This window comes from Colobus angolensis, unplaced genomic scaffold (assembly GCF_000951035.1).
Source record: "Colobus angolensis palliatus isolate OR3802 unplaced genomic scaffold, Cang.pa_1.0 Scaffold287, whole genome shotgun sequence".
Lineage (NCBI taxonomy): Eukaryota > Metazoa > Chordata > Mammalia > Primates > Cercopithecidae > Colobus > Colobus angolensis.
Genome location: NW_012116121.1, coordinates 1,323,809 through 1,335,753, shown reverse-complemented (window position 1 = coordinate 1,335,753; position 11,945 = coordinate 1,323,809). Strand labels below are relative to the sequence as shown.

General features: G+C 49.4%; 1 protein-coding gene and 1 long non-coding RNA gene across 2 annotated transcripts in view; one reads left to right on the top strand and one right to left on the bottom strand.

Annotated features, from left to right (window-relative positions):
- Window positions 1-5,831, bottom strand: part of LOC105516655 — a 7,051-nt gene extending 1,220 nt beyond the window's left edge. The window contains exon 1 of the long non-coding RNA XR_001002524.1: window positions 5,644-5,831. This is a non-coding gene — a long non-coding RNA (uncharacterized LOC105516655). The remainder of the gene's footprint in view (window positions 1-5,643) is intronic.
- FAM69C (family with sequence similarity 69, member C) overlaps window positions 1-11,945 on the top strand; it is a 21,217-nt gene that overhangs the window by 8,129 nt on the left and 1,143 nt on the right. Inside the window, exons 2-3 of the mRNA XM_011948919.1 lie at window positions 1,750-2,427; window positions 6,603-6,767. Of these exons, the coding sequence (XP_011804309.1) occupies window positions 1,999-2,427; window positions 6,603-6,767 (594 nt within the window). The 5' untranslated portion in view covers window positions 1,750-1,998. The remainder of the gene's footprint in view (window positions 1-1,749; window positions 2,428-6,602; window positions 6,768-11,945) is intronic.

Here is an 11,945-nt window from a genome sequence, read left to right as displayed (position 1 = left end):
CTCCTGGGTTCAAGTGATTCTCCTGCCTCAGCCTCCCTAGTAGCTGGGACTACAGGCATGTACCACCATGCCCAGCTAATTTTTGTATTTTTAGTAGAGAAGGGGTTTTGCCATGTTGGCCAGGCTGGTCTTGAACTCCTGGCCTCAAGTGATCTGCCTGCCTTGGCTTCCCAAAGTGCAGGGGTTACAGGGGTAAGCCACCATGCTCCTGATTTTGGAATTATTTATACGTCTAGACACTAGAGGTCCAGCTTTTGACCTCAAGGAGCTGCTTGTAATCTGCTTGGGATGGGTCAAGTTGATGTACCTGGCCACCTGCGAGGCTGGGCAGTATCCAATTATGAACCCAAGGCTGTTCCCAGGCCTCTCCTGATGCCTGGTGCTCATGCATATGCTGTGGCATGCATGCACACTTCCCTTTTGGCCAGTACAATCACCATGCAGGGAGGCAGGGGGTGCGACACAGGAAAGGAGTTTGAGGCCCAGAGCAGGTGAGGATGTGGCAGCAAGGTTGGGCCATGGAATCCAAGCTCAGTGGCCCTTGGCCCCATCCTTTGTCCTGGCACCAAAGCTGCCCTTCCACTGCTGAGACTTCAAGGTCCTTTCTCACACATGAAATGGGGTGAGAATAACAGCTTTGGGATTTGGTATTTCTCATGGCCTTAGAGGAACGAGGGTGACTCTGTTGTTTCGTGTGCTGTAGAAGTTCCCAGAAGGAAGAGAGGCCTTCATTTGCTGACATGGAGGAAGACTCATTTGTTGGGGAAACGGGTGGGATTAGGAAATATACTCAACCCCTAATAGGAGTGGTCCCATGGTTTAGATTCTCTGAAAAAGAAAAGAGAGAAGAGGAGGACAGTCTTCTCATTCCTTCCATACTTCACTTCTTCCTTCCCTTCCTCTGGCAGGATTATCGGTCTGGACGGGCTTCTCAGGGAATTTGTGGTGTGGTGGGGAAGGTCGCCAGGTCCCCTAGTGGCTCATCCTAAGGTCTAAAGTTTAGGAGAAACACCCCATCCGGGGACTCCTGGATAGCCTTGCTTGCCGCCCAGATGAAAACACGCCCTACTCTTCCAGAATGTATCCTGCATGGGTCCTCTTTGGTCCCCCTTCTTCTCCAGGTCACCAGCCATGAGCCCTGTGCTCACTCACGTATCCTCCAGAGGCTTCTCCTCTAAACATCTGCAAACCTCCAGCCTGAAAGCTTTAGAGGCCATTCCATTTCATGTGGAAAACAGCAAGCTCAAGGAATGTACCTGCAGAAAGGGTCATTACTGTGGTTCAGCCTACGGGCAGATAGGACTCCTGGGGTCCCCTCTGCTGAGACTTGACCTAGCTGCTTAGATGCAAGACTTAGAAGCTCTCCCAGTGACCCTGAAGTATAGCCAGAGTCGAGAGCTACTGGCCTGGTCCAGCCCTTCACCTGTTGGTTTCCTGGCCTCTGGCTTCCCAGAGCCACCCAGCTGAATGATAGGAAGTCGCGCTTCCCGGTCGCAGATGTCCTGATTCTGCAGACCTATCCTAGGCCTAACTGAGTCGTGTAATGACTGTGAGCGGCTCCTTTAACCTTCCTCCCCTGAATTAACTCACTGAGTGGCCCCTGCGATCCACAGGACTGAGGTTTCTCTGCACAGTTGGCTTATTGGCATCCTGAGGGCAGAGGCCAGACTGTCCCTTTCCCTAACCCCAGCTGAGAGACGGACGGCACCTGGCCCTCCCGATATTGACTGACTCTTCCCTTCCTTGCAGTGCCAGGACTACCGGGGCGGCGCGCTGGCTGGGGACCTCTGCGAGGACCTGTGTGTGGCGGGAAAGCTGCTGTTCCAACGCTGCCTGCACTACAACAGGGGCAAGAAGGTGCTACAGGCCGACTGGCGCGGCCGGCCCGTGGTCCTCAAGTCCAAGGAGGAGGCCTTCTCCAGCTTTCCGCCCCTCAGCCTGTTGGAAGAGGAGGCAGGCGGGGGTGGCCAGGACATCCCCGAGGCAGAACTCCTCCTGATGGTGGCTGGGGAGGTCAAGAGCGCTCTGGGCCTGGAGTTGTCCAACAGCAGCCTGGGGCCATGGTGGCCGGGCAGGCGGGGCCCGCGCTGGCGGGGACAGCTGGCCAGCTTGTGGGCCCTGCTGCAGCAGGAGGAGTATGTCTACTTCAGCCTGTTGCAGGACCTGAGCCCACACGTGCTGCCTGTGCTGGGCTCCTGTGGCCACTTCTATGCGGTGGAGTTCCTCGCGGCGGGCAGCCCCCACCACAGGGCACTCTTCCCCCTGGACCGGGTCCCAGGTGCCCCTGGGGGTGGCCAGGCCAAGGCCATCAGTGACATCGCGCTCAGCTTCCTGGACATGGTGAACCATTTTGACAGTGACTTTTCCTACCGCCTCCACCTCTGCGACATCAAGCCGGAAAACTTTGCCATCCGGAGCGACTTCACAGTAAGTGGCGCGGGGAGGTGTGTTTATGTGCAGAGAATGGAGCTCTCGGGTCTGGTGGGAAGGAAATGAGAAGGCTTCTGAGCTCCTGTCCTGAGTTAGCAAACTACTATCGCTTCTGTAGCCTCAGAGAACTCCCACCTACCAGAACACTTCCTTTCGGGTGTCAGCAAGGAACAGATGCATCTCGAGTGAGAACGTGAATGAACGGAGCCCCCAGTGGGAGGCAGAGGGCTGGGCCAGCTTAGTCCTCCCCGAGGGCTGTTCTGCTTCCTTCACCTGAGCTCTGTGGCTGCTTCGAGCTCACGCAACAGCAACCTCTCTTGCGGGTCTGTTTAACTTGTGCGGAAAACCGTCCGCAGGAGGCGAGGAGCTGCCGAGGACGATGAGGGAGGACGGCCTCCGGGGTGGAGACGCTGTTCTCAAGCTGCCCATGCTCTGTGACAAGAAGTAACTTTCCCCAGTGCTTTTTGTCTGGAGAGGTTCCAGTCAGTTTCCATTCCATATGTAAGACTTCTAGAGGAACAAATGGGGTTTTAGTGCCTTCCACAAGGGAAAGCCCTGCCCAGGTAGAAATACCTGCCGCTGCACCACAGGGCACATGCATGCTCGTCTCCACTCTGGGGCAGGCGGCTGTGTGAGAACAGCCAGGTGTGGAAGAACAGCAGCAGGAGCCTCAGTGTCTCCGTGTAACACAAACCCCTCTCCCTTCACCCAGCTAGGCGAACACTGATGTGTCACATTAATGCGGCTGCGATCATCCCAGTGCCCTCATGCTGTGCCAGGCGCTGGGACCATCCAACAGGAAGTAGTAAGAAGACTGGCAGGGATGTCGTGGGTGCAGGCTGGGTTTGGGGAAGGTGGCATGCTCTGCTCCCCCGCCTGCTGTAACAAGTTCATTCTTACGTGGCCAATGCCGGCAGCAGAACGGCCAGACCAGCTTAGCTCCAGTCACCTGGGGGTGCTGGTCACTGTGGGGCCTGGTTCATGGTGGGGCCATGCTCTTCAGCATGGTTGCAACACAAAGGGACCAAAAGCAGGCACTGTGACTGCCAGTCATGGCCTCCAAGGCAGGTAGCATAGGAGTGGCATGGTCTTCTGAAGGCAGCTGGAAAACTAAATCTGCTGCCAGTGTAATGCCCTCATTCCCGTGAAGGGCATCACACATCTTACCCTGAGTGCTCTGTCCTAATGCCTCGCCTCCTGCTGCCCTGGAGGGGCTGACAAGTCAGGGGTGTCAGGAAAATAGCTAGGAGGTTCTGGGAGGTTCCAGGAAGTCTGTGTGCTGGACTGGGAGCTCTTGGGGGAACTCAGCCCCGCCTGCAATACCCTGAGCATCTCCCAGACACTGTCCCGATATGTGTGTCAGGGGGAATGACCCACAGCCACACTGAGGCCTTGAAGAGGAAGTCAGGGAGTATCCACGCACAACCCACCTCCCCCAGCTCCGGGCAGCTGCGGGCCAGTTCTCGCCACTCAGTCACTCCCTTATTCCTCCAGCAGGTATCAGTGGGCATCAATGAGTGGGACCCAGCAGGTGCTGTAATCGTTGCGGGAACTTCAAGGATATCCGCTTCTTGAAGGAGCAGAGGCTGATGGGGTCTGTGATGCCGAGTGGGCAACATCAGATGCTTTTACCTACCTACTTGTTGGTTATCCAGTTACTGGTTTGTGGGAACCAGCTAAGTTGTGCCTCCAGTATCTTGCACACCATCAGCAGAAAATATTTGTTCAAAGAAATCGTGACTGTGCATCCTCAACCTAGCACCAGACTGTATTTTGTTGGCTGGTGCTGCACCGCTCAGGGCTCTTACCTCCACTGCAGCCTTGGCCTGGGCAAGAATAGGGAGGGGAAGGCAGGAGGAGTCCCCTTCACCAGTCCTGTTCTCCACCCTTCTTGCAGACCCTGAAGTTCAAGGAATTATTTTACCCAAGATTTTACAACTTTTAAGTGAAAACCAGCAGTATCTGCATGACCAGAGAGCTCATTTAGAAATGCAAATTCTCAGACGCCACGCCGGACCTATTGGATCTGAAATGGTGGGGGTGGGAGCCAGCAATCCCTGTCTTCAAAACAAGTCTCCTAGTTGATTCTCATGTGTGCTCAAGTTTGAGAGCTAGTGATCTCAGAGTCCCGGCAGGTAGGTCCTGCCTTTGAGCCCAGGTTGCTGGGCTGCCCTGGCAGAAGGAAGGGGCGCCCCCCAGTGGAGGTGTAAGAATTGGTCATGCACAGTCGTTCTCTCATCTGCAGGGCAGGTGCACACTTGCATATCTTGAGAATGTGTCCAGTGGCTGTGAATGAATAAATAGGAACCTTCATGATCCGAAACTACTGCCAGTCAGTGATCTTTTCCAACAGATGGTATGGCTTCCTACTCCAGGGCCACAGTTTTTGGTGAAGAATGAAATAATTCTCATTCATCTTCCTATTCTGATGCCAGGAGGAAGTTTGAAGAAGATGAGGCAAGTTTAGTAATTTTATGCAGGAAGGACTTTATGATTCTCTTGATATTAAGAAACATGATGTAGGCTTTTTTGGGTTTTTTTTAAATACTGTTCTTATTTTAGGTGCATAAGGTTATGTTTTATAAGAGTTGTAATCCATTCTAGACCCCATACACTAAAAATTAAAAAATAAATCTGGCTCTCCCTGGGAGATGAGAAGGAAACATCAGAAATGGGAAGGAGAAGTTGGAAGAAGCTAAAATTCTAACTAGGGGCCCAGGGGAGGCTGGGGAGATCGCGAGAAACCATAGAAAGAATAGAAAAGTCGTGTAGCCCCAATAATGAATTATAAAGATGCGAGATTCATTAGCATAGTCCTTATTCACTTTTGGTGTATTAACCAGGGTAAAGAATGAAATCGGCTATTTGTTTTGGCTAAATAATGGGATAGGAAAGATTAAAAGGAGAAGTTGCTTACAGCGCCTGAATTCGTAATTAGGCAAAACCCCTTAGATAGAGAAAAGGTCTGTCTGTAGTGTTTATCTTCATTATCCTCCACACGTTTTGAACTAAACTATTCTCCCCTGCTCTGTTTAACTAAATAATCCCCAAGAAACTTCATTGCCTTCTAGCATCAGTCCTGAGTGAAAAACTAAAACCAAAACCAAAAGGTGCCTCCCAAACTGCGTAGGGTTGAAGAGGCAACGACCAGCAAACGAAACCCCTGTTGAAACTCCCAGAGGGAAAAAGAAAGGCTGATGTTTCAATGCTGACCTGTGAAGGCTTGTGAAATGCCACTGACTCCGTCAAGTTCATCAGCTTTCCTAGTGGCTGTGTAATACCTCGCAGCCATAAACGGCTTGATTTGGGCAGATTCCAGGTTTCCTCAGGTTTCAGCTCATATGTTTTTGTTGTTGCGTCCAGGTGGCGGAGGAAGAGCTGCATCATTTAGAAGTTATTCTCCCTCTGTTTTTGAAGTCTGTTTGGTTCGATGCCAGGAAGATAAATCTGGAGTTCCAGCGGTCATCAGGTTCTCATGATGACAGTGGAACTCAGGCGTCGCTCCTGTTCAGGGCCTCCGTGTATCAGTCCTAATTCGAGAACTTTGATATTTCCCCCACTTTGCCGTCTGACTGGTCAGTCCGAAACCAGCTGACTCAGGTAACAGACGTGCCATGAAGAGAATGTAGGCACTGCCCACCTCAGTTTCTCCATCACACCTGGAGACCCGCCACTCAAACGAGGATTCCCTGGATTGCTTGTATTCACGGGAATAGATTCGCTGTACCTTACAGCTTTTAGAGTCCTGACCCTTGAAGGTCAGAGACCCACGTGGTAAGGCAGCGGAGGGGAAATCCATGTATAAGGCCTCTCAGAGATGGTACTTGCAAAGCTGAAAAAATGACTAAAGACGAAAAGTGATACTTGTGGTGATAGTTCCAAATCCCGGGCTTTCACTGGCGGCTGCTGAGGTCCTTTTTGCAGTTAAAGCCTTCCTTCCACTGTAACTATGATGGTCGCCTGTGTAAAAGGAAATGCATGCAGGCACTTTAGGGGATCAGTCCACTCCCCAGGGCATGGCCGGGGCTTTCCTCTTGGCTCGTGGGAGTTGTGGGATCACCTGTCACCTGGACAGTGGCACCCGCACGAGGTGAACCGAAGTTGTGAACAGGCTCCCTCTCCGCAGAGCCCACCAGTAGTCCTTTGACAGCCCCATGCTGTTTTGATTACAGGTGGTGGCTATTGATGTGGACATGGCCTTTTTTGAACCTAAAATGAGGGAAATCCTTGAGCAAAATTGCACAGACGATGAAGACTGCAATTTCTTTGACTGTTTTTCAAGATGTGATTTACGAGTCAACAAGTGCGGAGCGCAGCGCGTCAACAACAACCTGCAGGTAAGCAGAGGCTGCCAGGGCTGGGGGGAGAGAGGGTGCTGTCTGGCTGTTTCTGCCTGCTGGCGCTTCAGATAGCCTCAGTGGAGCTCAAGGTCAACCTTTTCAGGCCGTCCATCCGGCTCGATGTGGTCAATAAAGGCAGGAGGGTGGGGATGGGACAATCATGCGCTCTTGGTTGCCTACCTGCAGGCCTGTTGGCCAGGCGGCCAGGGGCATCTGATGAGGGAGCTCCCTGCAGAGCTGGCTGCTGGGCTTCCTCTTGCCCAGGCTCCACCCCATGTATCTGCAACCTCTCATAAGCATGGGCACATACACGACGAGAACCCTGAGACTAATCCATCAAAGATAATACTGAGAAGGGTGCAAAGCAGTCCCCAGACACTGGCCTAACTAGAGGTTGAACAGAAACTACCATCCAGACAGGCCACGGTCAGTACCAGGAGGTGGTTTAGACAGGCCAGAGGTCAGCACCAGGAGGTGGTTTAGAGAAGAAGAAAGGAGACGAGTCCAGGAGATCAGCCAAAATGGAATACACACAGGGTTCAGGCAGTCAGAGCTGGCGAGTCTCGGGTCCCCCAGCTGGGGTTGGAGCATCTCCCCTCTTTTGGCAGAAGCTGTCTCTTTCTGCCCTCACTTGAGGCTTTCAGGTGATGGCGGAGACATCTGGGCCCACAGGTGTTGATCATACCCAGAGGAGGCTCCACAGTGTCTAGGCAGACCTCCCCTATGGCCTGGTTGCAATGGCCTACGGAGGCTCTGGACCCACACTATCCAGCTCACTCCCCTAGTGGGCCCTCCACTGTAGCTTGTCCTCCTCATTCCTTAAACCTGAAAGGCCAATGTGAGCCCACTGCAGACCCAAAATGCAGGTGAGGTGGGAGCAGGAGAGAGGAGCCCCGTGTGGTGCTGCATCAGCCATGATGGGGGATGATTTGGGAAGGCGGGGACAGGTCTGCTGTTAACCTAGTGGTCCCAACCAAGCCAAACAAACACCCCGACTCCACCACCCCAGAGTCTACACAGACCTTTTAGGCCAAAGAATCACTGAGCACTTCCCTTTCACGAAGCCTAGGAGTGTAGCAGCCTTCAGAGGCGTCTCCATCCCAGCCTCTTTAATGTGGACTCACACCCTTGGTGAGGTCCGTCATGAAATCATTCTTCTTGAGCTGTGGGAAGAAGATAATTTTCACCTGAGCGTCCACCGCCTTGCGATCCCAACCCACAAAATGGGAACACAAATGCCTGCTCTTTGCAATGTAACGAGAGGCTGAGTTTACACCCTTTCTGTAGAAAGGGCTCTTACCGATTCATCAAGGGGCAAGAGGAACACAAAGAAAATTGGCAGAACAGGCACCAAACACACAAACAATGAAATCCAAATGGCCAAACAACTTGGACAAACTTTTTTTTCTTTTAAAGACAAAATTTTGCTCTCGTTGCCCAGGCTACAGTGCAGTGGTGCAATCTTGGCTCACAGCAACCTCGCTTTCTGGTTTCAAGAGATTCTCCTGCCTCAGCCTCCTGAATAGCTGGGATTACAGGCGCCCGCCACCACACCCAGCTCATTTTTTTGTATTTTTAGTAGAGACGGGGTTTCACCATGTTGGTCAGGATGGTCTCGAACTGCTGACCTCGTGATCTGCCCGCCTCAGCCTCCCAAAGTGCTGGGATTCCAGGCATGAGCCACTGCGCCCGACGGAAAAACATTTTATCTTACCATTCAAAGACATTCAGATTAAAATCCAATGATTGTAAATTTCACTTACCAATTGGGAGTAGTTATTTAAATGCTATTAATTAACAGTTGAGGCTTCAGGGAAATAGAAAAGTGTCTATATTGTTAATGTGATTGTGAATTACTTCTCTCTTGAGGGGCTGTGGCTGTTAGACATAGCCATGCTCTTTAGCTGAGCAATTTTATTTGTGCACATATCTGATTATTGACTTTGAATAAAGTCCTGAAAATGAAATTACATTTTCTTTAAGGATATGAGAAAATATGAAGCATTATTAGGTGAAAAAAATGCAGGTTACAAATTAATATTTACAATACCATTCCATTTCTGTTAAATAGTATACAATCCCTTATATACCAAAATGTCAAAAGCAAGTATTTCTGGAAGGTAGGATTACAATTTTCTTTATTTTTTATTTTCTTAGCTTTTTACTTTTTATTTCTATTTTATTTTAGAGACAGGGTCTCACTTCATCACCCAGGCTAGAGTGCAGTGGCGCAACCATAGCTCACTGCAGCCTTGAACTCCTGGGCTCAAGGGATCCTCTCACCTCAGCCTCCCAAATAAACAGGACTACAGGTGCATGTCACCACACCTAGCTAATTTTTTAATTTACTTTTTGCAGAGACATGGTTTCACTATGTTGCCCAGGCTGGTCTCAAACTTCTGGCCTTAAGTGATCCTCCCATCTTGGCCTCCCAAAATTCTGGGATTACAGGCTTGAGCTACCACACCCAGCCTTAATTTTCTGCATTTTTAACCCAAATTATCCCCAAAATTCTTGCTCTATATAAATTTACAAATCAATGAAATGGAATAAAAACTGTCTCAGAAATAGACTAATGAAATACGAATATTTAGCCTCTGATAAAGGGGGCCTTGTAGACCAGGGCAGCGAGAGCTGGGTCGCACAGTGAATGGTGCTGGTGAACTGGCTGCCGGGCACGACAAACACCAAGGTAGCTCCCTCCTCCTGACCTCAGACTAGATTCCAGATGGCTCAGATACTTACACATAAAAAGAAGAAATCCTTAAGGTACCAGAAAAAGCTGGGAGAGTTTCAAATACTAGTATAGAGAAGGCCTTTGTAAGTATGAAACAAAGCCAAAGAGGAACACTTCACAAATTTAATTATCTTTCAGAATAAAAAAGACAACAAACAAACCCATGTTGGCATAAACAAAATTACAAAAAAAAAAAAAAGAGCAAATTTAAAAGTTAAATGAGAATATTTATAAAACATTTGGAGTTCTTCTTATAGACCAGGAATGTAGAGGGTGGAAGGGGGCTTATTCCCGGCTGCTGGAGCTCATTCCCCCCAGGACTGGCTTTGCCAAGGGGAGACCCACTTTCCAGGGGCAGCATCTAGTGACTGGTTAAAGAGGGTGGGCCTGACACCAAGCCCCCTGTGCCTCACTAAGGGACAATTCCACAGGGACCCCCCCCAGCCCCGCACATTTACTTCTTCCTCAGTTCCATGGAGGATGCTTCCCAAGGACAGACCTCAAAGAATCCCTGTGTGCAAACCTCCGTCTTAGAGTCTACTTCCTGGGGAACCAACCTAAAGCAAGGGCGATGTCCTTAAGATATAAAGAGCACCTACAAATGAACACAACAAAGGCCAAAAATATAAACTTGACCATTCATTGAAAAGGAAGCACAAATAACTGTCAAACTAAGAAAGATGCAAATTAAACCATTTTCACCCATCTGTTGGCAAAATGAATCTGTGACATTTGTGTTGGAGTGGCTAAGGGAGGATGAGCAGTCTTGGATACATTGCTGGGGAGTGTAAATGAGAAGAAATCTTACGGAGTCAATTTAACGTATCTATCAAAACAAAAAATGCACATGCCCTTTGACCCAAAAATCCTATTTCTAGAAATGTAGTCACATGCACAAAATGCAATAGCATGTATCTGCAAGACATTTCTTGCAGCATTGTTCATCATAGCAAAAGTTATTATGCAACCTCAATTCTATCTATAGGGAACTGGTCAAATAACTGATGACACATGCACACATTTCAGAAGTAGCCATTAAATCGCATGGAATATCCTCATAAGAACTGATTTGGAGGGAATAGCTGGGCGTGGTGGCTCACGCCTGTAATCCCAGCACTTTGGGAGGCCAAAGTGGGTGAATGACTTGAGCCCTGGAGTTCAAGAACATCCTGGACAACATGGCAAAACCCTGTCTCTACAAAAAATACAAAAACTAGCCAGGCATGGTGGTATGCCCTTGTAGTCCCAGCTACTCAGGAGGCTGAGGTAGGAGGATTGCTTGAACAAAGGAGGTCAAAGTTGTAGTGAGCCAAGATGGCACCACTGCACTCCAGCCTGGGTGACAGTGAGAGCCTGTCTCAAAAAGAAAAATAAATCAATTTGGAGGGATCTCCCTCATATAAACAGGGGTGGAAGATTGAGAACAGTGTGTATAATATATTACCTATGTGTGAAATAAAAGAAAAAGGAAATGTGTCTGTCAAAGAATGTCTCATTCTCAGAGTGGGAGCTGAGTGTCGGGGTGAGGTGGAGCCTGGGATCTAGCCTTAAGAACATTTTAAATTTTGCACATGAAAATGTATTCTCTATTAAAAAAAAAAAAAGCCATAATTAGGTTTTGAAAAGAATCCTTGCCTTTGCAGGGATTGTGAAATAGAAGTTGAAGGTTTTTGTTCTCTGTGAAGCAGTAGCTCTTTACAATGGAGGCATTTGTTAATTGAGTCTGATATAAAGTGTGATATAGAGTAATAAAGCATGATGCACCATGCAGCTGGCAGGTCATTTCTCCCAACGTGGGGGAAGCTGTCAGAGCTATAAAACAAACAAGATGTTTACAGGCAGAAATTTCCAGGATCCTCAGCATCACTGAATTTCATACCTGATAAGAATTAAAGAGAGTGTCTAATTTTTACCTCTGCTCCTAGAATAACACATTTCACAGAGCCTTCAAAGATCCTTATGCCTGCAGCCTTTTCTGTCAAATATACCTTTGTTTCGTGAGCCTTAAAGTGCTACACGGGCAGTCACACAAGTTCACACACTTCTCCCTCATGCACTGTTTGGCCCTCTGGATGACCCGGTCAGACGGTCATTGTGGTCACTAGGACCGGCTTGTGGATAAGAAATCTCATCTCCAGGTGGTGACAGCAAAGCTGACCTCCCTCAGGCCTGCAAAGGACCAACTCCTTCTGCAGCAGTGACTGTGATTTTTGCTTCCCTTCCTCCCTAGAAATGTGTCCAGTCCTTTTACAGTGTCACCCAGAACTTCGTCCATCTGCTAGGGGGCTGGAAAGGGAAGTTTCTGCCTCACACAGATGCTGGCTTCTCTCGGAGGCGTCGTTTGCTCATGGTGCTGAAGGGTTTAAGGGGCAGAAGTGAATGCATGTTTCCAAATTGGATGGTCTCTGGAGTGTGCTCCCTGAAGGACAAGGGTGGGG